Genomic DNA, 26,225 nt, shown 5'->3' on the forward strand with positions numbered 1-26,225 from the left:
ACTCTGTACTGACTGTATTGATTCATTAGGTGGCAGCATAGGTGAAGGAGAACAACAGCATCACATACAAATAGGAATAACTGAAAATCAGAAAGTCAAAATCATGGAACATTTGACGACAAACTATCCTTCCCCCTGACCTTTGCATCTGCTGTTTAATGGGCTTCAAAGGGTTCCTTTTAGTATTAACATGTATGGAAACTGACATATAGGTTCTAGCGCTGAGGAAGTGTCTGTGTTGATGCTACATTTGCTCATTTCTGTTTGCAGTTCTGCACTCACTTGTCACACTGCCTCGAGTCAGCAGGCTGTGTCTGAGCTGAGCTGAACTGAGATCAGTGGCAGCAGGCTTTGGACAGGGGGTGGAAATCCCCAGACTGCAGAGAGTGTCACAGAGCCTGGGTTCTCTTTTAAGATCACGTGACTCACACTGTGGTTTGTCAGCAGATATTTTTTCTCTCTTTTTTTGTGCAAGACTTCCTGTCCACCACCTACTCTGCGAGTGTGGGGCATCCTCTGCTGTTCTTCCCTGCAGAAATACAGAGCATGTGTGTATAAGGGGGGGCAGTGGAATGTAGAGGAGTGTACTGGGTGTGAAAAGAGAGGGGAATCCAAGCATCAAGGGCATGATGATGACTCCTATTAAAATCAAAGGTTTTGCATTACATAAATGGGCCTGAAAGTGCCTGCCAGCTCTAAAGACCTATTGACCTTTAATGGCCTTCACCTCAGTCAGACCATGTTTTTGTGCTTGTCACAACAATCTCTGCGACTGGATTACCTAGAGGATAGTCTGTTTGGACAAGTGCTTAGTTACAGACACAAAACCCCATGGTTTGGTTGCACAGATGCAGATCTGTAAGTGATTGAAATTATGAATCCAAAAAGTAAAGGAAATTTAAATCTGCAAACAGCTAAATGCTTGAAGAAAGTAAACACGTGCAGAATTGAAAACCCGTGACTTTTTTATTTGTAACATTTACCAGCATAACAATTGGAAATTTTCAAATGGGCGACTTGAGTTCTGTCTGTTACTTCTCCTTTAAAGTAATAGTCTATAGTAATGATCTACAAATTGATCTACGATTGAATCTGTGTAAAACAACAGGTTTTCTGTTCAGTAGAGCACAGCAGAGGTGCCATGTAATACTTGAGATCTTGAGAATTTCACCATGTGAGCACTTTAGCATGTGACTTCACTTCCATGCCAGAGATTAAAAGCTAAACTAACTCAGCATGTTAACATGAGCTAGTAATTCACCACTTTTTTTTACAAGTTAATTTAAAATGAAAACAGTTGCAAGAGTATCCTTTTTCAGTCTTGGTTTGCTTGGTTAATAATTGATATTACGGGATACAGGCCTCTGAACAACAGTCTAAAGATAACTCTCTACCCAACACAGAGAGCTTTTCTACCTCTGCTGTGGTGCCTGCAGTCGTGTTAAATTCAGTGTAGGTTGCCGGCTAGCCCTCCTTTTCTGACTTCTCACTCTGAGCAGAGAATGAGGAAGTTCAGAGTTGTGTTTGTGGCTGCTTCCTCCTCTCTGCTGCTTTCACCCCTCTAACAGGAAGAGAGAGAAAGAACAGGCGAGTGAGAGAGAGAGACAGACCAAGATGAATTCGACCAGCAAGCAGATCTGAATTTCCATTGACGTGTTTCCGCACATTTTGAAAGCAAATGCAAAATACAAAGTAGAGCCCCCAAAAAAGAGGAGTTTCACAAAGGTCAGTGGCCGGTATGGCAACCTACCAGCCTTGGTACCATGGCAATATTACTCGTTCCAAAGCTGAGGACCTGCTTTCCAAGGCAGCCAAAGATGGAAGCTTTCTTCTACGGGACAGTGAGTCCATACAAGGAGCCTATGCCCTCTGTGTGTTGTAAGTAACCTGGTTATCTGTTCCTTTTCAAATGGTCAGTTCTGGATGAATTTGTGTGTGTGTGTGTGCGTGCATGTGTGTGTGGTTCAGCAGGAGAAAACTGTAATCAGTTCTGAGATCTTTTAGCATCCAGAACATCAGAGGTAAATCACCTGCTATAGGTATAAACAGACACACCTCCCCCTGGTTCCCTGTGAATGACCTCTTTTGTATTTCGCTGACGGTTGATACAGTCACTGTAGCTAAGATAGCCAGAGAAAGGTCAGAACTTGGCCTGGCCTCTACAAATCACCCAAATGACTTATTTTCATTCTGGGAGAAGGGAGGAAATTGTTATCACCTGCACTGTGGACAAATTCAGTATTTTTCAGAGCTCCATTTTGGCTTTTGTTCTGTTTTCTTGTGTCAAAATACATGAAATATTTGAACTACAAAGCAGTGTGCACTGCTTTCAGCCAATATTGTTCTAATTTTTTCTCTTTGAAGCAGCTATCTGCACTATCATCATCCTTCATGACTTTCCCTAAATGAATAAACCATTGCCATGTCGTGCCACTGAAAAGTAGCTGACTATCAAATGTGTAACTGATGGCTTTTATTGTCCACAAATGATGAATATGTGTAACAATAAGCAGAGGCCTGGAAAACAAAAAGCTTATTGCGTGACCTTATTCTGCGGATTTACAACAGCAAATTGAGTTCTTTCATTGGTCAGCCATCACCAGTGGCATTATGGGGAAATGAAAATGACTAAAAAGACTTTGACTTGGGTAGTGCTGTGTGCTAGGATTTATGATAGTTATCTTAATGGCTGTGCCTCCCTAGGGTCACGAACCAATCAAATTTTTTTCTAGTTCCTGGAATGGTGATTTGATAACCCTTTATACAATATGGACAGTGAATTTACAGAACATCTGTTATGTACCACTAGCTATTATTAATGTATTAGTTATGCAATTACATTTGTGGTTTATCTGACTACACATTTTCTGAATGTGTCCTTCTCCCTAATTCAAGACTCTGCACAATAAGTAAGCACATAAATTATGTAATGTGTATTTGCATATCAGTTGCTCATTGCTCAACATATGCATACTGACTAATATGAGGAATGCAATACTGTTATTCAACATTGTCTCTTAATGTAGACTTTGGTTTGGTATAAGACACTCCCTGTAGTAATGTGCATAAAAATAGTACGATACCAGCAAAGCTGTGACAGCAAAGCGTAACTTTCATTTCCTAGTATGGCTACTGTCTGCACTGACCTTACCACCATTTTACGATTTTCCATTCTGTTTAGGGTAGAGAGACAGACTTGTGCATTTTGGGCATGTTCCTTTGTTCATTTATTTTACAATGAGTATAGTCATTTCATTTCAACTTCTTAAAAAAACCTCACCACTGACATTTACAGGGCAATGAGCATTCATGGGATGTTCCGCTAGTTTTTCATCAGATTCATGTATTGCATAAATGGGTTTAAAGGTATCCCATTGGATACCTTTCAGATGTTAACATTTCTGATGCAGAGACTTTCTTTGACCACACATGTACAATACAATATCTGCCTAAATAATCAATGAGGGAAAGTGAGAAAAAAAAAGAAAGCAAAGCTCTCATGGGCCTGTGCAATGCCCCCCCCCCCCCCCCAAAAAAAAAAAAAAAAAACATTGGATACAGCTTAGTGCATGTTTCCTTATTTGTACCACCTTGTTGAACCAGTCGTCTCTAAGACTTCTTCTCTGCACAATAGAGAGGATACAACAGGCACATTATGAAGGTTACAGGGTTGTTGTGACAGCCCCAACTGGCCTTTGACATACTCACAGAAACATTATGAGAGCATGGTGTAGTAGCTAAAAGGGGAGCCACTCTGTACACCACAGCCTCCAGTGAAACCGCAATGTCCTTCATCAATAAGCAAGCTTAAAATTTCTAGCTAACAGATACAGAAATAACTACACAAATAATTACACATGAAGGTAATTTAAAATGATGAAAATACTACATTCTGTGAATTACATGTATGTGTCCTTCATATGTGAAACATCTAAAATTGTCTTACATGTGACTTTCATCATTAGGTTAATTTTTGTGTTATTATGACTGTTTTGCTCATTGTTTCACACAGTCAATCTCTCTCTCTGCAGATATCAGAATTGTGTGTACACTTACAGAATCTTGCCAAATGAAGACAAGAAACTCTCAGTGCAGGTAGGATAATAATACTCCTTTACATTCAAAAAGTAAACCTTTTCGTCTATACCCTCTTAGTTGTATAAACCTCACAGGTGTGGACTGAAAGATGTGCACGGCTATTTTAAGATCAACTTCGCACACACAAGAGCAGTTCTGCTTTTGTGTTTGGCCCTTAGAAAGTCTCTTAGGTCTAATAACTGCAGTAAGGCTTTAACCAAAGTGGCACAAAAGGGCAACGGAAAACATTTGGAACATTTGCTGTTTTTCAAACGTAATCATTCTTTTCAGGCTTTCAGGGTTCAGTCTGTGAATTCTGTACCAGTGACTGCTGCATTTTACAGCAATCTTTAGAGCAGTTTTAGGGCCATTATCATCTGTGCTTAGTCCTGATTTGTATAATTAATCTGATGTTAACCATATTTTTGATTTTCTCCCAAACACTGCTCATGAAGAAGTAGGATAGAGGATCAGTGTACAGTGAGAGAGAAGTGTTCAAGACTGCACAAGGTTTTGAATTGCACACAACAAATAAGAAATCTGGGCATATAGTTAGCCTTGGTTCACTAACACTGAAACAAACTCTACATGCAATACAGAATTATCTAGCTCTAGAACACATCTGTATATCACCACAGTATTGTGTTATGTACTCCAAGCTGCGTAAAAGACAACAGTACAATGCCAGCACATAGTAGAATCATTTATCTATTCAATTAATTTTGATTTATAATTTAAAATACAGCTTAGAGGAGAAAGCTATTTTCAATTTAAACACTACAACGTGCAAGTGACACCCCAAAGCACACAGTTAGGCGAATATGTCAAAACAGCATTGGAGTATGCCAAAACCTGTAATAAATTGCCGGAATATTTCAATAGCTTTGAATGTAATTGTGGTAAAAATTTCCAAGCATGACAGTAACCAAAACATCACACTGTTGCTGAGTGCAGCTTTGATTAAATTAAGGAAAGTAACCTAGATTTTTTATCCATGCAGACATTGTAATAATGGGAGAAAGCATCACTTTCTGTACTAGGATTTTCATTACACACAAAATACGTGCATGCACATGGTCAGCAAATGCTCCCAGATCTAGAAAGCTACTACTCCCCCTAATACTGCTACCAAACTCTCACGGTTCTCTGTGAAAGATAAGACACATTGTAGATAATCCACTTCTGACTGACGTTTTAATTGTCGAGCTGCTACAATTTTTTACCTTTTTTTAACCATTTGTGTTTTTCCACCAATTGCATGCTGATTGGTCTCCAGCTTTGGTCTTCTGGAACTCTTTTTAATACAATTTCTTTAATTAGCTGTGTACTGCATGTTTTTTTTTTTTTAACACAAAAGGTGTCACAGTAAACTAACACCAGCACAATCAAGCGCTACATTGTGTTTCCATTCCTTAAAATAATATTTGAGCAAGAAACAACAAATTTTATTAATGGGAAAATAATGTAAGTGGATAATATAAGTAATGTATGGGCCATACATCAGCATCTAAAAAAGAATGTCTCAAATTTGTTGCACCAGGCATAGCTCCATAGAAAATCAATTTCTCAAAATCTGAATTATCATTACTCATTTCATGAAGCAGGTAGCTTTTATGATCAGTTTTGGGTAAATGGCTGGTTGAAATGGGTTGTGACACCAGCTCGCTCTGCCGGCCTCCACCCAGAGATAGCAGACAGTGTGTAGGCGTCTTGTCACTGAGTGATAAGTAGAATACATCTTCACCATACAGCCTCTGAAAAGGTCTTTCAGCACATGCACCAGAGACTGGAGCTGTGAGCACACATTTGTGTTTCACACTAGATATGTGATCATGCTGAAGTCAAACACGTAGTGTAACCTCTCAGGTCAAAGCAGTGCACAACGGTACAACAGTTTGCCATGCACAGTGCTATCTCTCAATGTCAGCCTACTTTTAACAGTGGATAGCAAGGCCCAGATGTCTCTTAGTAGCTGTTACTGCAAAAGGGTCAGAAGCCGATGCAACAATGCTCTTTATTACTTCTATGTAAGACAGAGGTAGACATTTTATCTTGCACCAGCCCCACTAAGAGTGTCTAAGAGTGCGTTGGGGTGATGATGCTGATCTGGTGCACCCTTTCATTTCTTTAGGCATCAGCGATTTCTTCCTCTTTCTGCTGCAGCCGTTCTGCAGTTTTAAATTATCCCTTTGTGTGGGCGTCAGGGAAGCCACAAGGTTCCTCTTGCACTCAACATTAGATGGAAAGCCAATCCATTATGAGATGTTTTCCCTGAAATTTCATGCTCAGAACAGTTTTTCTGACAAATATGTCTATCTTTACTTCAGAGATGTATAAAGATGTGAAGTTTCTTTCAAAATCAACTGTTAATCAAAGAGTGTGACTGCTTACTACTGCAACAACTATTTCTAATAGTAATAACAACAGCATTAATTTTAGTAATACTTTTTAGCAATTACATTAACATCTCATCAAATGAAAGACTCTGTTTTGTTGCTGTGTATTCTAGCCTGCATATTCTAGCCTGCAAATATCTGCTGTTTATGTCATTTGATGGGGGATTGGGATTTGTTATCAGCCCTGTTTAGCTTTCATTAAGGTCAAGGCAAGCCTGCTGATGGATTTTGTCAAGACACTGTGATTAAGAGTTTGCGTTGATTAAGAGACAGGTGGTTGCATGAAGTGAATCAATACTGACCAAAGAGCATTGCAGTATGTGGTGTCCATATTCAAAGCAACTGCAATTTTGGTTTTGCATGAGAATTTTCCAGGAAAGGCCTTGACATTGAGTTAAGCATCCTCCTCACTAGCTCTTAGGCAAACAAAGGGCTGCTATGTTTTGCATCTAGGCATCCTCTAAGATAGTGGTGTTTATTCATGATCAAGTTTTAAGCAGCAATACAATGTAATAGATAAGAAAGGGGTTGCATGCTTGAATCTTGGAAGGGGTGATGTGTTGTACCCTTTAACCAGTATTGAATTGTGGAAGAGGATAATAGTGAAACTGTAGGAAAGGTGAGTGGCCCTGAATAATGCCATCTGCTAAACAAGTAAATAATACAGACCTGCAGAGTATTTCTACATTTAACAACTCACAAAATGAATAAGAGAAAAATCACATGACCAAATTACTGGATTATTAGTTATCTCAGTCCTTATTTGTCATAGAGCTGATTAAGCCCCTGTGAGTTGTAGGAGTTGCTTAATAATTAATCAGTATAGAGAATTCGTTCTTCGAATCGTAACAAACATTGAATGAGAACGAGGAGCATTCACAAGAGTAAGGAGCATGGATCCCCATCAGGTATGTCAGCCTATGTTTCTCATGCATCTGTCTCAAGGCTTCAGAGGGCGTGCCCATCCGCTTCTTCTCAGTGATAGATGAACTTGTGGAAGAATACCACAAGGAGAACCTCGGGCTAGTGACTCACCTGCAATTCCCAGTGCAGAAGGAGGAGGAGCCAGAGGAGGAGTCAGGTAAAACCCTCCAGCTAAGCATCACTCCCAGCTTCAGCCAACCAACAGAAAACAGCTGGAACTGCTACTAGTCCATCAAAATGATCTCAGCACTGCTCTGCACAGTGTTGAGAGACAATGCTTCTTACAGATATATAAATAGAGACGTCAAATTCCTGTGTAGGATTTTCCGTTGCCATCGTTCTATTTTGACAATTCAGCTTGACAATTCTTTTCAGTAATGACTGTTTAATTTGGCTTCTTAGTAGAAGACAGCCAATACTTTTTCAAATAAATTTCATCCTTTTTCCTCAGAGCCAATAAACACACCTCCCCAGCTGCCCCCGAGGAATTTCAGTGGTGGAACTTCAGTCAATGATGCCAAAGATTCCCACTGCGATTCCTCCAAAGGCCATGAGCACGTCTGGGCTTCCATTTCTGACACCTTCATGCAGAGACTGCAGCACGTAGACATGTCTAAGTATGTTACTTCCACTGTCATTTTCCCAGCTTCTACACTGCAGCATGATTGAAAGAATGCTACAGAATGTGTCAGCTGAGTCTTTGCAGTAGTTACCCTTTTAGGTTCTTACTCATTCCAGGTGTTGGTGGGCTCATCTTTAGCTGGGTTGTTGATTGCTGGTCAGATCATCAACAACGTTTGTGAGAGCTAGTTAATCACAAGGACTGTTGTTTCACATACCCAGTTCCGACTGCATACAGTGAGAGAACCCATTGAAAAAAAAATCTGATGGATTTTCCTGCTCTTATGCCAGCGTCCCAGAGGATCACCTAAAATCCATCCAGGAGTACTGCCGCACCTCTGTGTGTCTGGATGCAGAGCAAGTGCAGAATGGGAACCCCAGCCTGCCCCACCTGAAAAAGTTAACTCTTGGTATCTGCAAAAACTTAAACAGGTAAAGTATCTATTCTGTCACGTTTAGTCCTTAATATAAGCATGGAAATTAAAATCCTATCTGATTTTAAATGGAAGAAATTTCTAAATGTGGAGGTGCATTCAACATAATCTACAGTAGGCAATTTCCACTGTCCTTAATGCTAGCTCAGTAGTAAAATACAGAAAATGACAGTTTCAATATTTATTAAGTAACATTTGTATATGTGCTTGTTTATCTGTAAATGTATTGATTGTGTTTTTCTTGTTTGAGCATACAGCTATAGGCAGTTATATTTATTGAGAATGATTTTTCTGCATGATGCCATGAAAGAACACAAAAAGCCACAGTTTAATACTTCAACATTATTATGACAAAAATGAATCCTGGAGACAATAAAAACTGATCTAGTGGATCTTTAATAGCTGCATAATATAAACTGAAAACTAACCAGTTAATAAATCAGATTTTTAAATAAATCAATGAGCTCTCTTTGGGTATGCAAAAAAGCAAGGTTTATTTACATTCAATAGTGATGGGCTGGTCAAGGTGAATTCTCCAGCTTGTTGTCAATGAACTACCTAAAGATAAGCTTTGGTTTCTTTAGCAGTTAGCATTTTTAGCAAGCATGATCAACAAGTTCTCCTCAGTCATTCTCTTCTGTAGTTTTCAGTGTGTACATTTGACCATGTAGTGTGAAAAATCATATCATATTGGCTACTGAGCGAACCAAATGCAACACACCCAATCTTATTCTCATAGCTGTCTGAAGACAGCCAACCAGACTTTTAGTTTTACATAAATATTTTTTTGACACAGGTACAATATTGAGGATTGACATTGTTCACTTTTTTTCAATATGTCAAATTTCTTTTCTGATGCATGATATGCCTCATTTGACATATATAAATATGAAATATATGTGAAATATCAACAGATAAATTCACAGTTCTGTTATTCATGAAACTAGAGAGCACTATCATCAGAGGCATATACTGTGGCACATCGACTAGAATTCAACCATCTTATCATTTGATGGCAGTGGTAATAAAATGTTAAGCCTGATATTTATGTTCCAACTCTTTGTAGCTCTTTGGAATTGGTTTGTGTTTAAAGAAATGTGCTTCTATTTGTTTTACTGTGTTTCATATTACTGTTTTACATTATATTATCGCAGTGTGTGTATTGATAACACTGGATTTTGTATTGTGAAAACAACTGTATTATTTATGACAGTTAGGCTCTGCATGGAACAGATTGTGACAACCATCATCTCAGCTATATAAAAATTACATTTAGAGTGTTTTAGTATGTTTTTTATGAAATGTAGGCTTGTACATTGAATGATACTACTTTGTTTTAACCTCATATTCTGAAAGCTTCCATATCTCATGAGACAAAGAGCAAAAAGTGTGACAATGTGCCTGGGTCTCCCCTGTTGTCTTTACGTGAATGAAGTACTGTTTATACCAGTAATACCTGATTTGCTCTCAAGAACTATATTGGACAGTAATACATCTCAATCTATTTTTCCATCTTCTCCAGGAAAGCTTATACGGTGACAGCATGCACACAATTTTAACAGTTAAAAAAGCATGCAGTAGGTTTGTTGTGTGCCTATATCATCTATATGATGGTAGTACACTTGACTTTCCTTGTCCAATCAGGTTGCACAAGTTAACTTGTGGCAGGGCTGGAATGATGTTATGGACACACTCACTGGTCTGGGAATGTTGTTAGTCTGGTTGTTCATTCAACTTGAATGGATACACTTCTGTTCTTTTGTGCTGGAAGATGTGTTGGATAAGAGCATTTAATAAATGAATGTAATGTAATACCAAGTGTGTTCATCAACCCACTGATGTAGGATTGTTTAAACTATGGTGTGCACAATAAGGATGAAAATCTTTCTTGCAGTGAAATCTCCCGCACATTACCTACCCTGGAGGCCTTTCAGAAAGTACTGGATCAACAGCTTTCACCTGGAGGTGGACGTCTAAGGAGCCAGGTACAATGTCTCTCAAAAGGCAAATGTAGATTTCTGCTGGCAAATTATATGAAAGCAAATTGAAAGCCAGTCTTCCTCTAGCACTGGGGCTCCAATTCAGACTTTCAATCAATCATCTAACACAATAATAACACATAATAGCAATTTTCAATTTTCCAATAACATTTTTGTTAAGATTGGACCTTTTTGTGAAAACACGCAAATAATGCTTCAGAAGAACCATATAAATTGTGTCATTTCCACAAACAGCAGGAGAGACCGCACAAACTTTGTACAGGATTGGCTTCTTTTAAGTGAGGCATTCATGTTTTTCAGAGTGAGCAAGGCTGAAATCACTAAATCATGAGCATGGCCTGAGTTTGATAGTTTGATACAAATGATTATAAACATACCATGCAAATGCACTTTACATAAAGCATGATTGTCGTTTTGTGTTGTTGCTTGTTTTGAAACGCTTTTTCTGTTGTTGTTTTTTTTTTTTAGGTTTCTGCTGATTCAAGTATATCTGTGTCATTCAGGCTTGAGCAGCTGACCAAGCTTCTATATTCAATAGAAGAAAAGGTAAAGTATCTTTTCCAGTTAGCATTTCCAAAATGTTCCGTTCGGAGCGGAAACAGTATTTTAACGTTTCCGTTATTGCGTTCCTCCCCAAACATAATGTTCCTAAACCGGTTTGAACCAAATTAAAACCGGTCAATAACGTTATGTTTACATAAATGTATGCAGTGTACTCTTTTGATAATTTAAAACCCTTTTGTGCGTGACTTATTTTATGCTATGTAGTGCGTGTGTTACGTTACATGGTTCATTATGTTTTCATTTGCGTTACTAAACTTCTCATAGTTTGCCCCGCTGCATTTGCTATGCTCACGGGCGTAACTAGTGGTAAGCAGGTAATGCGGTTGCATTGGGGCCTGTGACAATTGAGTGGCCGTGAGCGTGGGCTGCTTATCAGTGTAATCGGGCCCTTTAAGTATATATCGTGCAGAGTTGTCTGCTTGATGGTGTGTCATTCTTAATGTCATTGACCAAATAAATAAAACAAATAAAATAAAACAATAGGATATAACAGTTATATATACATATATATTTTTATGAACTCATGGCTACATATTATAGTTCTAAATGAAGTTTTCAAATAAGTGGGCACTCAGAATTCTGGGACATGGTAATTACAAACATGCGTACTGCATGGCCAAAACAGTACATTGAACCTGAGCTAGCTAAATTTTCACACGTCAAGAAGCAATGGAGTACAAGTACAAACATAAAAGCAGGTTCTTTTAAAAAAATGAAAATTAAAAGAAGCTGAGAAACAAAAAGCAAAGCTTCCAAAAATAGGTAATTTCTTTAAAAAGAAAGAGCAGGAGATAGCAAGCAGTAGTTGTGAGCGCTAGCTGGAGCAAGAGAAATTGATGATTTTGCACAGTGAAAAGCTCGGAAAATGCACCTATGATGTAAGTAGAGCTTCTTTATTTATTTGCAATGTTGTGTATCTGTGTCATGGTGCACCATCACCAACAATGTTTATCATCTGTTGTGGTGCACCGACACCAGATTTTGTCATGTAGCCCATCCCTATCTTGAATTGACTTGGGAAATCCTAATGCATTCCATCTTCCATCAAAAATATATATTAGGCCCATGCATAGGCCTTGCTATTTTCTCTCCTTTCCTATAATGTATAATCTGTTGCCTATTACTAGTGGCATAATAATATAATCGTGGCATCAACTGTGCAGTGCATTTCGCTGTTTGTGGGTCATTTTAAAGCTGCATGTTTCAAAATACTTCTCCCTTTCACTATTGACATTACGTCATTACGCGTTCTGGTTAAATGAGATGGGCTGGGGGCCTGCCTTGACCATCCTGCATCGGGGCCCGGTGTCAGCTTGTTACGCCCCTGGCTATGCTTAAATCACTGTTTCCTCAAAGCTAACCTTCGCTAGAATTTTTCCAATCTAGCGTTCTAATCACACTGGTGTGACCGTACACGCGAAAGGGTTAAGTGACCTGTTGAGTGCATACTCCTGGATTGTTCTGTTATACTTACAGATGGATGTCCTAAGTCCTAAAATGTCCTATGTCAATACTACTATTACTGTTATTGATGTTATGATTATGGAAATAGTTAAATCTACAGTATGATTTGGCATATGCTGTCTAGTCCAACGTTGTTTTCACACGCAGTGACACGTAATGAGAATTGACAGTTCACTCAGCTGGCTGATGAATCCTCTGCTACGAACTACTCTAGTAGTTCCTTCGTAGCAATGCCTGCAAGTGTTCATGATTGTAAAATGTTAATGGCAATATGTTTGTAATATATGTATGACTACTGTACATAATAGGACGTTGATTCAAGATCGATATTTAATATTCAATTAACTTATGTTAGGCTAACCTATTTGTTAGTCAAACTGTTTGTTGCTAAGTAACCAGCTCGCCTATGAGATGACTGCTTAGTCGACTGCATCAATCGGTTATTACCGTAACGTTTAACAGTGATTAGAGCACCTTTAATATTTCTACTGTCTACTTTTAATAGATTCCGTTAAATATCGTAACTTCATTTAACATGTTAGCAATTTCTGTTATTTTTTATCTTTTCCATTTACAATAAACTGGAACCTCGCTACATCCTGACTATTTCTGGGAATGGAGTTTGGCTGCTGCGAATTTTAAGATAGGATAAACGCCTAAGTGGCTGGATCATAAGAAAAATGCTGCCGCACTGGATTTTCCTGATTGCGTCCCATCTATAACAGAAAACCCAAAATAAATTACAATGCAAGAATAACCTGGTGTAGGCTACTGGTTGCAATTAACAAAACTAGCTAGTCATCTGTAAATTTTCCAAGCTAGCTACGCAAGGTTAGCTGATTTCAGCCATCGAATAGCCTACTACTGTGAAGGCTAGCTGACTAGCTAGCTAATGTAGCTAAGATATATTTGTTATGGTTCATTAGCTAGCTTAATGGTAGCTGTTGGAGGTGATTAAGTTTAGCTGCCTAACAGTACTCATCTGTAGTCTATTTTAAAATGAACTGTGGTCTGACACTTGGAAACTGTTATAATTCAGCTCAATTTACCTTTGTTGATCAGTGATGGCTTCTTGAAGTGCGCTACAGACATGGAGGGAAAAATCACAGCGAGACATGCTGCTGAGGAGGCGTGCATTTCTTATTTGGAGAGACCAAAACCATGCATAGAATGAAGTGCGCTCTAAAATACAAAAATGTTTAGCTGATACATTTGACAAATGTTACATAGGCCTATATTACAAGGAACGGAAAAAAAATGTTATTAACCGATAATAAGGATTTCAAAATGTTTCTATTCTGGAGCAATAAATGTAATAGTGTTTTCATTTCCTTTTCTGTTCCCCATAAAATAATGTTCCTCAAACCGATTCGAAGCCCTTGTTCTGACTCATGATATACATAACTTATGTGTCTCATATGACAACACAGTAAACTCCCAAACTTGGAACTTTCACAAGGAAAAAGAAAAAGGGAATAATGTGTTATTTGTTTCTGTCATCCTAAGTAGGGCTAGCTAATTTGCTAGCTAGGTGATTGGTTATATGGCTAACTCACCAGCAAGCTACATTGATAGGTAGGCAGCTAATTAGCAGGTTAAATTACTTATTAGGCAGGTCACTCAGTTTTGTATTTGTACTTCCACATGGCAAATTAAACTATTCTTGTCACCCATGGTCCTATTGAATGTTTATGTAGAATCTGTGTACTCTTGTACAGAGGCGTTTCTAGCTATTGAAAAGATCAGGGGCTAAGTCAAGCTTTCCATAAATATTATCACACCTTATCCTAACTTAAATATGAGTGTTTCAGTGGAATTGGCTCTTTATGGGTGAATACCTTTACTACCAGGCCAGCACACTGTGTTTGTGATTGCCCACAAAATGTTCCTTGAACAATAATGAAACCTTCTGTTGCTACTTTTTGTTGAGTTGCTGTTTCTCTGCAGTGTACTGTACAAATACTCCTTCTTTTTAGACCATAGTTTTTTGCCAGTAATAAGTAGCCAATCATGTTTAACTTTGTAATTGGTGTTTTAAGTAGAAAGAAGCTTGTTGCTTAAATACCCAATTGTAATGCACACTAGCACATATGTACAGTAGAATATATTCAAGCTGTATCTCTAGCCTACTTTCCTCTCTATCTATGTCTATCTATCCTATCAATCGCTATTTTCACAAAAAAGGCACTCTACACTAGCTTAGCACTTAACTTAATCTTACTGACCTCTTGTAAAACTTCGCGATAATTACTGTTAGCATAGTGATACACTTTGGAAGTCGCTCTGGGCAGGAGCGTCTGCTAAATGAAGTAATATAGTGTAATGTAAATTCAGCCCATCTTCCCAAATGTAGATTTGGTTATCAAAATTGATAGATGGATTATAAATAACAAAATGTGTAAAGCAAAATTTTCAAACTGTCCTTCCATGTACTTGTTGGGTTAAGGGATCTATAGGTCAGTGGGGACATGAGGCTATGTATAATGTATGAAGTACAAAATGTACTTGTATGAAGACTTATTGGCAACATATTATTTTTATATTATTATTATATTTTATTTTTATTTATTTTATTTTTATAATATTATTATATTTACAGTGAAATTGTTTGTGATAGTGAGCAGTAATTTAAAAATAAATGAATTGGTTTTAACTTTTAATGAATATTGAGCCGATTGAAAATGATCTACACAAAAATGATACACATTGTTAGAGAAGAGTTTTCCAGTGTCGAACTTGGAGTCTACTAGTATTGAGTTGTGTAAAATTTGCTTTTTGTTTCACTTTTTTTCTAAAACATTCACAGAATAATACAGACTCATTCCTGTTGTGTATTAGTTTATCCATTATTTAAGCATATTTATTGCAGTATTGCCAGATTCTAAATTGTTGACCACTGAATGTTAATGTTGAATTCATTCTATTTGCACATGCTGCTTTTCTTTCAGGCAAGAAATGCTGTGTTTGATTCAGTTGGATATGATGGAGGCCACAGAAAATCACTCATACCACCTGTGACCTTTGAAGTAAGGAAGCAAGGCTGTGTAAACAAATTTCTATAATGCCAGGCATGCAAATCAGAATATGAGAACACTGCAGATCATACATTGTCATACAGAAACCAGAAGACCAAGTGTCTATATAAATGTGTGAAGTAATATGACTTGTTATTGTAACTCAGAGAAAATGTAGAAACTGTATAACTCATTGTAAATAACTGTGCAAAAACTTTAGTTAGCCTTGATCAATAAGGCAGATATTTGACTTGTTGAAGGACTTTTGGATTTATTCTGTCTGGTGTTGTACCAATATTGCCGTAGAGATTCTCTATCAACTGCATATTCAAATTCAAAACCATAGGCAAAGAATTAAGGCCTGTGCATAGATATGAAATATGGTATGATGATGAGGGCAAGAGGCTGTGAAAATGAATGAGGAGCTGTGGGCACTGAAAGAATAATAGCCACTTCCATTGAAAGCACATGGTTATATTGGTTATAGTATCTTTAATACCTTGATATTGCATTGTGCTTGGATATTGTTCATTTGTTCACCAAAAAAAAAAAACTGATTAACATCTGAGTGTGGGGATATGGATGGTGTTCCCAAACAGTAAGGAGTATATCATAATTTTAAAGTTTTTATGTTCACCTTAATGAATGATAAGAATCACCAGAGAGAACATATGACCCACTGCATGTGAAGAATTCCATTGATTTAGATATCTTTATGTATGCACAAAGATATTTGCGTACTTTGTGTGAGATGTGTAAGAGTGTTTCCTTTGTCAATTTTAAATTATGCTTTACATATGATACATTATTTAAGAAAGAGGTATAATATATAAAAGATATATAATTTAGAAATAGCTGTGATTCTCTTGCATTGGGAAAAGTGTGTCTCATGGTCTTTGCTCCGGGCAAATACCATTTTGGTCTCCGACAGCTACAGATATAGACCCAATATTCTCTAGACACTTTGTAAAGTCATGGGTATAGTCAAGTGACAACTTTATATGATGCCTCCCATTTTGCAGGTCAAATCTGATATTCTGAGCATTCCAACCAAAATGTACCTCAAAGTGGATGTGGAGAGTGGGAAGGTGTACTTCAAGAAGTCCAAAGATGGATCTGAGGACAAGTACTATGTGCACAACAAAAGTAAGGCTTTTGACAATATTGTTGCCAAAGCTGGAAGGTGTGTGGATTTTGCCTTTGGCCACAATGTTTTTGTGTTGGCAGTCCACATCACAGTGAATTCTATGTGCAGTCTTGCAGCTGGTGAAGTCGCAGAAGGTCCACAATAAGCTGGTGATAATGGTGGAGACAGAGAAGGAGAAGACTGTGAGGAAGGAGTACGTCTTTGATGATTCAAAGGTGAAGCCCTGCACGTTATGGAGCTGCCACTAGAATCTGACCCATAAAGTTTCATTGCTCCTCTATCTCTTGAGGTTCACTGTTTGCAGATGTAAGGCTTCTCCTCTCCTTGTCTGCATGTCTCTTTTCAGAAAAGAGAGGGATTTTGCCAGCTCTTACAGCAGATGAAGAATAAACACTCTGACAAACCAGAGCCTGATATGATCACCATCTTCATAGGCACCTGGAACATGGGTGAAGAGCATTTTTAATTACTACTTCAGGAAGTGGGTGTGTCTGATTAGCATGAGTTCAGGAAAGGAAAATGTTGTTTTTATTTTCACTATCGTATATCCTAAGAATCACGTTCATTCCTTGGCGAAAAATCCCTTTCACCACAGAACAGAGGCCAATATGCGCAGTCTACATGTTCAATTGGGATCCTGTTGTTTTTAAGGAAATGCTGGTCCCCCGCACAACATTACTTCATGGTTCCAGTCGAAGGGCCAGGGGAAGACCCGGGATGACACTGCAGATCACATACCCCACGACATCTATGTGATCGGAACTCAGGAGGACCCCCTTGGAGAGAGGGAGTGGATTGATATCATCAAGAGCTCTCTGAGGGACATCACCACCATCAGCTTCAAACAAGTAAGACTAAAAATCAGTAACACCTTATTAGTGTTGCTGGGAGCATATTCATGGCTAACGGTAGTTCAGAAAGCTTGTAACTGGAGGATTTGATTCAGGGTGGCCAAGGCTATTGTATCCCTGAGAAAGGTACTGTGAAATGCTTCAGTGAATATTCCGATGCAACAAAATGATTTATTGAGAACATATTTTAGAGACTACATTTTTTGCTCAATCAATGTATTTTGAATATGTAAATAATTGATATTTGGTTACATTGCAATATATTTCTGATTTCCCTTAATGTATTTATATTGTATTTACAATTTATTCTTGGACTAAACAACATATTGCCCAATACATTGCACTATGTTTCATTTTTAAATGGGTTCACATGTATAAATGAATTTTACTGTATGTAAAAATAGAAGTTATGTAAGATAATCTGGATGAGTACATCTGCTGGTCAAATAACATAATATAAAAATGTAATGAACTGTTCATTCTGTGACTGTGTTCACACTAATACAGCAATAACAGTTACCTATGCTGCATCGCAATATCTGTTTCTGAACAGGTGAATAGCAGGTGTATGTAAAGAAGACACAACAAAATTTTTTGACAATTTGGGCTGCAAGATGTACTTTTGGGGGTTTCTTAAATGTAGCTCAGAGGGTCTATCCCGTGATCATTTTACATTACATTGCCTTGTGTTTGGTTTTTCTCAGGTAGCCATTCATACACTGTGGAACATTCGCATTGTTGTTCTGGCGAAACCAGAGCATGAGAACCGTATTTCACACATCTTCTCGGACAGTGTCAAAACTGGAATCGCCAATACTCTGGGTCAGTCATAATGCAGACGAGTATAACCTCTGAAAAGTGAAGAAAGATAAGTCTAAACCCATTTCTTTTATATACATGCTCTCATTGTTTAATTTCTTCCTGCTTAATTTTCCAGGAAATAAAGGCGCAGTCGGTGTGTCTTTTATGTTCAACGGTACATCCTTCGGATTTGTCAACAGTCATCTGACTTCTGGGAGTGAAAAGAAGCTTAGGTAGTCTACTGCTCTCTGTAGTTTAATAGATTGTTAACGTCTACAAATGTTATAGGACTTTTATGCAAAGGGAAAAGGGTGGGTTTGCCAGCCTGGCTGGGCACCATGCTGTAAAACACTTGTCACCAATGTTATGAATGGGATGGGTATGTCTGAAGAGTAACTCTGTCTAGCCACTACATGTCTCAGTTGGCAATAGAGAAAACGTGTTGTGTCCCTAATGCTGCTCTGACAGGAAATTTTGGATAGGCCGTGTTATGCTTGACTTGACTGGCACATGCCTGGCTAGGCTCAGCAGGTTCAAACAAGGAGGACAGGGTGAATGTCTGATCTGTGATTGTGAAAGGACCTTTGTTTATTAGAGCGAAGCTAGCTGTGCAGGGGTCCCTTTTTATACTGCGTTGTCTATTTCCAATGACACATGAGGTGTCTTCATTAAATATTGAAATAGATACTGTTCTTGAAACAACCATATCCCAAATTTCCCCAGCTGGGCCTTCAAATTTGAGGTATTATAAAAGCGTGCACATATTGGTGGACCATATAACTGCTATACCTACAACTGCTTACCTATCTCTTACAAAAGGGGGAAATATTAGGCAACACTGCCTGCTTTCTTTGCATCTAAGATTAAGACCTTGAGAATGTTCTGTCTAGGGCAGCACCTAAACAGCAATTGTGTATAGTGGATCAAGCTTTGCTGACACTCTCACATCTGACTTTTGCCAGGCGGAACCAGAACTACATCAGTATTCTACGCTTCTTGAACCTTGGAGATAAGAAGCTAAATCCATTTGACATCACACATCGGTTCACACACCTCTTCTGGTTGGGTGATCTGAATTATCGCATTGACTTTCCTTCAGCGGTAAGCCAAAACTCCCCTGAAGTGCTGTATTTCAAAAAGGCAAATTTTCAGGCAAATTGTTATGTCGTTTAATATGTGTGAGACACTGACACCCACAAGACGCCATGACTGGTTCTGCAGCAGAAAATCAACCTCAGAATGGCATCCTGAGACATCAGAATCAGGACTTGCATATCTGCATCTCAATGCACCTGAAATAAGTGGTTTCTGAATTCTTCATAAGCACAAACCAGCTTGTGGGTGCACTTCCCCTTCCCTTTCTACAAGACAAGGACACTGTTGTCACTATTATGTTCCATTATGTTCCATTATGTTCCTCTAAATGCTTAGACCAGCAGGCATGCCAGATGCTCATCAAACATGGTGCAGCATTTGTCTGATTAATATCCTCCCCTCTGTTCGCAGTCCTTACTTTATTTGTTTGTGGTTGTTCACTAAGATCATGTTGATTGTCTGCCCTGAAGAGGTTTCTTCAGTGCACGCCTTTACAGGAAGTGCTTTTGGTTTAATTAATCAGTGATGTAGTCCCTCACAGTGCAAAAACGCTGCACTGAATGGCATGCTGTACCTCCACTTCAGTTGCTTGACATGCTGACATCACTAGACAGGAAAAGCCACTACTTTGCATTGTTCGCTCTCCCTGTGCAGGAAGCAGAGAACATTGTGGGAAAGATCAAGCAGCAGCAGTATCAGGACCTCCTCTGCCGTGACCAGCTCAGCATGGAGAGGGCAGAAGGGAAGGTCTTCTTAGACTATGGTTAGTGTGACATATTGCACCTAACATGGTCCATAGTGACATGCAGCTCTCTTTCAGTGTGAGATGCATACATATTCTCTACCATATATACAGTAGTACAGTAGTCTGGAATAATGCCTGTGTGAGAGTCAAGCAAAATCAATACTGGAAGCATCCAGTATTTACATACAGTTTGTACAGTTAATTTACACAGAGTTCCTTTCCTACACCATAATGGACATAAAAATGGAAAACACAAACATGTGATCAACGATGAAGACATCTGAAGCATTGTAACTTTTCTTAGTTTCTTCTGGGTTGATTTTCCAGTCGGCCAGGCTGAGAGCTGTGATGGTCAGTGTGTCTTTATTGTTTGTTCAACCCAGACGGCTTGCCAGACACTCCCAGTGTACCGTCCTTTACTAAAGGAGTGTTTTTTTTTTTTAGATCGGTACAAGAAAGTGATTCCATTGCAATTGTAAAATGTTTTGGATTATGTGAAATTCTTTTGCAGAGGAAGAAGAGATAACATTCGCCCCCACATATCGTTTTGAGAGAGACACACGTGAAAAGTATGCCTACACGAAAGCCAAAGCCACGGGGGTATGTTTTCTCAGATGTCTGTTCACTTTCTGATGAAAAAGAGGACACAGTAATACAAATAGATAAACACTAAAGCACAGTTAAGGGGTTTGTTTATTGTTTTCCACTTGTCCACATCTTTGGTGCTTGTTATGTTACATATCCAAACTTGGTGGCCATACCCTCTGACACAGACGGGTATAAAATAATAAAAAGCACATTTGGTGTTGCAATTCAGTGCAGCAGAGCTAGCTCAGTAAGGCCCTCTGCTGGTCATGGGGGCTCTTCAGAGCACTTGCATTCTGTGCAAGGACATCTTCCACTATGAATTGCAGTAAGACTTTCATCTATAAGTAAACCCAGCAGTTCAACCCTGCTCCAGGAACCATTTTGGAATTCAGCAACTCGAGAATGTGAGTTATTTTTGAAAACCCAACATACCTACACTACAAAAGGATGTGAGGTTTTACCCTCAAATGTGGGGTATATAAACAAGGGGAAATTCAATACGAAAATAATTTAAAGTGTTTAACTTTCCTCCCAGACTAAATATAACCTTCCTTCCTGGTGTGACCGTGTTCTGCGCAAGTCCTACCCCCTGGTGCACGTTGTTTGTCAGTCTTATGGTAAGCATTTGTGTGCCCACGAGAAGCTGTGTCTACATGCTTATGCTTATATTTATTCTCAGGGCCTGACGACGTTCGGCCAGTGCAGCTCTATTTGTATTGTTTCCTCACATATTCCTCACAAAGTGCTGGTCTGCCCTGTCTGTAGGTCATGCTCCTCAATGAGCCATTTTTGTAGCCTGCTATGCATGATTGATATCAACCAAAAAATTGTGTTTTTAGCTTGCACTTTGTCTGGCAGGGTGCACCAATGACATCATGACAAGCGACCACTCACCTGTGTTTGCAACCTTTGAAGTGGGGGTGACATCACAGTTTGTCTCTAAAAATGGTATGCCTTGCTTTTTTAAACTCGCCATCATTCAGGAAAAGGAGTAACTTATGAATCAGCTTTAAGCAAGGCTCAGTAACAGTCCTGATTAGCGAAGCCTGTGTTTGTTCCTGGACGTCACAATGATTGTATGGCTCACTGCACCCACTACAAAAACAGGGGAGCAGTGAAATGTTGCATTTCTAAGTGTGACCTCTAATGTAAGATGTTAATGTGTGCAATGTACCCCCAGAACAGGAGAAGAATAAGAGTTAGGTTTACTCAATTTAGTTTAATTTGTTTTAACTGAAATCCTTCCCATCAACCACTGTACTAACATTTTTTTCCATTTCAGATCCAGACAACATGTCTCAGGGTGGCATTACATTTATGAATTGCATGGCCACCCTCAGAACCAAGTCCAAGACCAAGTTCTTCATTGAGTACCACTCCAGCTGCCTGGAGAGTGAGAGACCTTCTTTATTAGTGGCCAGCAACTATGGCAGGAGCCTGCATTATGGCAAAGCCTGTCGAAGTGCACTGTTGCAGAAACATTGAAGTTTTTTATGGATATGGTTTTATGAATGGACGCAGCAGGGCTTTACCTGTTACCCATGTGTGTCATGTCTCCATTTGTGAACACATACATTTTCACCCTCAGGTTGTGTCAAGCGCGAGGGGGAAAACCAAGAGCACAGTGAGGGGTCGATAAAGGTTCGATTTGCAGCACCAGTCGAGGTAAACCAGAGTTTCCAGTTCCCGCACATCTGTGGAGAGAGTAAAGAAGGCAGGTGAAGACTACCTGTGACATCAGCTCAGAGCTGTGTTGACAGTGATATGCTCCCTGTGTTTTTGCATTCCCAGCTCACTCCCATTATCTCAGACCCAGAATACCTTTTGGATCAGCACATCCTTATCAGCGTGAAGTCCATTGACAGCGACGAGTCTTATGGTAAGTGAGCAGGAGAGCAGAGCAGAGTCCGGGTCACGTGGTAGGTCTCCTTGACTTGGAGGAGCTCTGAATTTGTGACTTGTCTGGGGAAATTGTGAGGTGAGAGTGGGGTTTGAAATGCTTCCTGTTTTGTCATGGCTGCAGGCGAAGGCTGTGTGGCCCTGCGCTTAGCTGAGACCAGCCAGACAGACTTTTACATCATGCTGACACACCATGGGGAACAGACGGGCACATTGAGTGGGGGTGTTAAACTGCGAACCTCGGGGGGCAAGCAGACAGAGAAGCTGTATGGTGAGCACTGCCCACACCGCCTCGACAGGGAGGAGGGCACACAGTCTGTGTCCTCATACGCATGTGTGCACGCACACACACACACACACACACACACACACACACACACACACACACACACACACAAGAAGCAGTACATGGGTTTGACAGGGAGGAGTGTAAATAGCCCATCTTCACATGCACATTTGCTTTGAACACATTCAAATACATGCATAATGCATGTATGCATGTACATACACGCAACACATACATGCACATGTGTCTTTAAATGGTTGGAGTAATATATATACCTGGATTGCATATACCTGGACTATTTGTAATGCTTTACAACAGAGTCAACAGACCACTACATGAGCAGCATTTTGTTTCCAGGTGGTATTAGCACATATCAATTTTTTATCTCCTGTTTTTTTTTGTTTCAGATTTCATCAAAGTGGAAAGGGATGATTCTGGATGTCCCAAGGGCAGAGGCGGAGAATTCTGCAACAAGTGAGTCCTCAGCATTTTGTTTAACTTCTCCATTTCCACTTAATACCCATGGTTTTGCATGAATATGAATCTTTGTTACCCTTCCCTGTTTGTGCAAATATCCACTACTATTGTCAGTATTAAGATGTGAAAAATGGAGAATACTCGGCTAATGCTCTTCTCTGCTCTGTAGGCCTGCTCTTCCTCTCCCCACTGACATCAGTAACCCCAATTATATGGGGGTAGGTTATAAAGCTGGGAGCCAGACTGAGAAGGGCTGGAGCTACAGCATGCCCCCAAGGCCGAGCCCCCCTCCGGGGCACACGGGTAAGGACATGTCCCCTGGTAATCTCTCCCCCAAGAAGATGGGTCATGACCTGGCTGTTCGCAGTCCTTCAGCAAAGGCGTCAGATCATGTGTAAGTACCACTGTGTTCCCCTCCTAAGGGCATCTGTTTTCAAATTGCTTCAGTTTTGCTGTAGATTGCATGACTTTATTTTGAAAATGAAGATATATAAAGGCATGCAGACAGAGGCATTTCAGACAAATATCTCTGTCATCCCCGGGATTTTTTTTTTTTATAAAAAAGGGGGATCTAAATGGTGCTGTCTTGTGACTCCTGCAGAACTGAGGATGGGAAGCCCGCTGAGATGTTCGACAACCCTCTCTACGGCTCCATGACCAAGCCCAAGACAGCAGTGCGCGGCAAGGAGCAGGACCCCCAGCGCAAGGACCTGCTGACTCCACCGGAAGCTTTCTTCGCCTTCCCCAAGTCCTCGGAACAGGAGGCTGACCGCCCACCCCCTGTCCCAACACCCCGGAACCGCTCCTTCACCTGCACTGAGGCCAAAACACAGAGCCCCTCCACTCTCCAGCCCACTGGTCTGGCCAAAAAGCCTGTGGTGCCGTCACGCTCTGAAGCGGGCATGATGCCAGCCAATAAGCCTCCTTTGCCAATGAAGATCCGTCCAGGGGACCCTCAGCCCATCAGGCCCAGGGACTATAGAGACAGCTCTGACCTCCCCAGCAAGGACAGGGTCCCTGCAAGGCCCAACAAGCCCCCCCCTAAAGATGGTAAGCCCCACCATAAACAGTCACTCAACAGCGCCAAGAATCCGTGCATTTATAATGTATATGTGTAGGGCTGATGTAGGTCTGTGCAGGAAATATTAATCCTTGCTTTTTCATTTCCTCAGTGCATCATGAAGCAAGTGGAAAGATGGGACGCCCAGTGAAATGACATGGTGTTGCTGGGCAGCCATCAAAATGTCATGTGTCTTCCTTGCCATCTTGGAGAAAATAAGTATGTGTGATTCCTGTATATAAACAAAGACTTAGTAAACCAGAGCACATCCATCAACCAAAAAAAGCAATTTCCCAGTTTTTCTCTTCCAGTAAATACCTTGTTCATGCTTTTCTGCTCTATCATAGAATAGTAGCTTGTTTTGCTGAAACTCGGGACCAAAACATGTTAAACGCGGACATGTTGTTCAGATGAAGTTATAGGGCTGTCATAATGTAAAGAGTTTATGTTTGCCTTGTCCAATGACTGTGCTTTTCCATGAAGATTGCTGCCATACATTTTTAATTGAATGTAATATTTCTACATATTTATGTGATATCCAAAACCTGTGAAAATAAAAAATGCTTTTCTTTCATAATGTGCAGTCAAATTAGTAACTTTAATATTACCCCCATTTTTATGCCAATCCCCTCACTTCTTAATGTCCTGAATATGTAATTGTCATCTTTCCAAGAAAGGTCGCATATGGAAATACAGTGAGGGAAATGTCAATTTGTTCAAAAAATGTAAGAACTAAAAAAATGGTATTGTAGGAGGATCATGGTAGTAACATCATTGTTCATGTACCAAAATATAGTTCATGAATAATTCTAGATATCTATTTACAGTGGTAAATTCTGCAGAGTTCCCAATATAAACGTTTGTTTTTTCATTGTTGTTGAATTACTTCTTTCAGAGCATCACTTCTACAGTGACCAAGTGCAATGGAAATAAAATGAGAAACTTCAATGACTCATTTTCTGTATACTTTCTGGATGAATACATTTCACTCACACTGATTGAAATACCTGTTTTAAATATACCATAACAAGCTAATTAGCTAGTTACAGTACTAAAATGGCAACAGTGCACTCATTCTAGAGTGCACATATAATAAATACTGATATGGGATTCAACCACATATAGTAATCAAAACACTGGGACAGATTATTTACTATCCTCATGCTGTTTGGAAAAATCAAGCAATCAAGTTATAAGAAACAGTTTGGCCTAATGTAGAACTGGCTGGCTAAGTATGCAACTGAGTGCAATGATGGAATCTTAATGACAAAAGCCACTAAAATTTGAATAGAGTGTATTTCCCATCTTGTGCAAATTATCAAAACAAGGCACAGCCTTTTTGAGTCTTCCAATAGTCTTAAAATGAAATAGGATAATATGAAGAACAAAGGAGGTGTGACATCATGATAACAAATGTGAACAGGCAAGTCACCACAGAGACAATTATGGAGTCACTGGAAATAGTTAGAATGAGTCAAATGATGATTTTGTATTTTAATAAAGTTAAGGACATTGATTGGTTGCGCTGTGGTATCAACTGAATTGTTCCTTGTATGAAGAACATAGCTGAGGACATTTCTCAGATAAGGGAAAAACATTGTTTAAAACATAAACGTCTATTTCACCCCTTAATTTGGGTCTCTGTTTTTAAGAATCAAATGCTTATAAGAATCAAATTGTCCAGGACAGATGTGATTCATATAGATGAAGTGAAATGTAAATTTGTTTTTCCAGCAATCTTTACATGCCTTTGTAAATAATGCCATCTGCTGGTGACTTTAT

The 26,225-nt window shown here is 39.3% G+C and overlaps 1 protein-coding gene across 1 annotated transcript; it reads left to right on the forward strand.

The window, feature by feature from the left end:
- The first annotated feature begins 1,526 nt into the window (after positions 1 to 1,526).
- On the forward strand, positions 1,527 to 25,082 carry inpp5d (inositol polyphosphate-5-phosphatase D). Its single transcript, XM_036522236.1, has 27 exons — positions 1,527 to 1,878; positions 4,032 to 4,095; positions 7,419 to 7,554; positions 7,849 to 8,014; positions 8,310 to 8,450; positions 10,347 to 10,437; positions 10,921 to 10,998; positions 15,429 to 15,506; positions 16,517 to 16,640; positions 16,750 to 16,856; positions 16,988 to 17,090; positions 17,293 to 17,489; positions 18,197 to 18,314; positions 18,430 to 18,526; positions 19,256 to 19,394; positions 20,043 to 20,151; positions 20,645 to 20,733; positions 21,257 to 21,338; positions 21,580 to 21,669; positions 22,004 to 22,114; positions 22,310 to 22,386; positions 22,513 to 22,600; positions 22,745 to 22,891; positions 23,314 to 23,380; positions 23,553 to 23,777; positions 23,985 to 24,433; positions 24,556 to 25,082. Exons 1-27 carry the CDS (start codon positions 1,739 to 1,741, stop codon positions 24,597 to 24,599), a joined length of 3,357 nt encoding a protein of 1,118 aa, XP_036378129.1. The 5' UTR covers positions 1,527 to 1,738; the 3' UTR covers positions 24,600 to 25,082.
- Positions 25,083 to 26,225: the final 1,143 nt, after the last annotated feature.

The sequence above is a fragment of the Megalops cyprinoides genome, chromosome 2, assembly GCF_013368585.1.
Source record: "Megalops cyprinoides isolate fMegCyp1 chromosome 2, fMegCyp1.pri, whole genome shotgun sequence".
NCBI lineage: Eukaryota > Metazoa > Chordata > Actinopteri > Elopiformes > Megalopidae > Megalops > Megalops cyprinoides.

Excerpts from the sequence above, each read along its gene's own strand:
- inpp5d (XM_036522236.1), top strand. The coding sequence starts at position 1,739 with ATGGCAACCTACCAGCCTTGGTACCATGGCAATATTACTCGTTCCAAA. Across the intron at positions 4,096-7,418 it reads ACAAGAAACTCTCAGTGCAG|GCTTCAGAGGGCGTGCCCAT; the intron begins GTAGGATAATAA and ends ATCTGTCTCAAG. Across the intron at positions 22,892-23,313 it reads GCAGACAGAGAAGCTGTATG|ATTTCATCAAAGTGGAAAGG; the intron begins GTGAGCACTGCC and ends TTTTTGTTTCAG.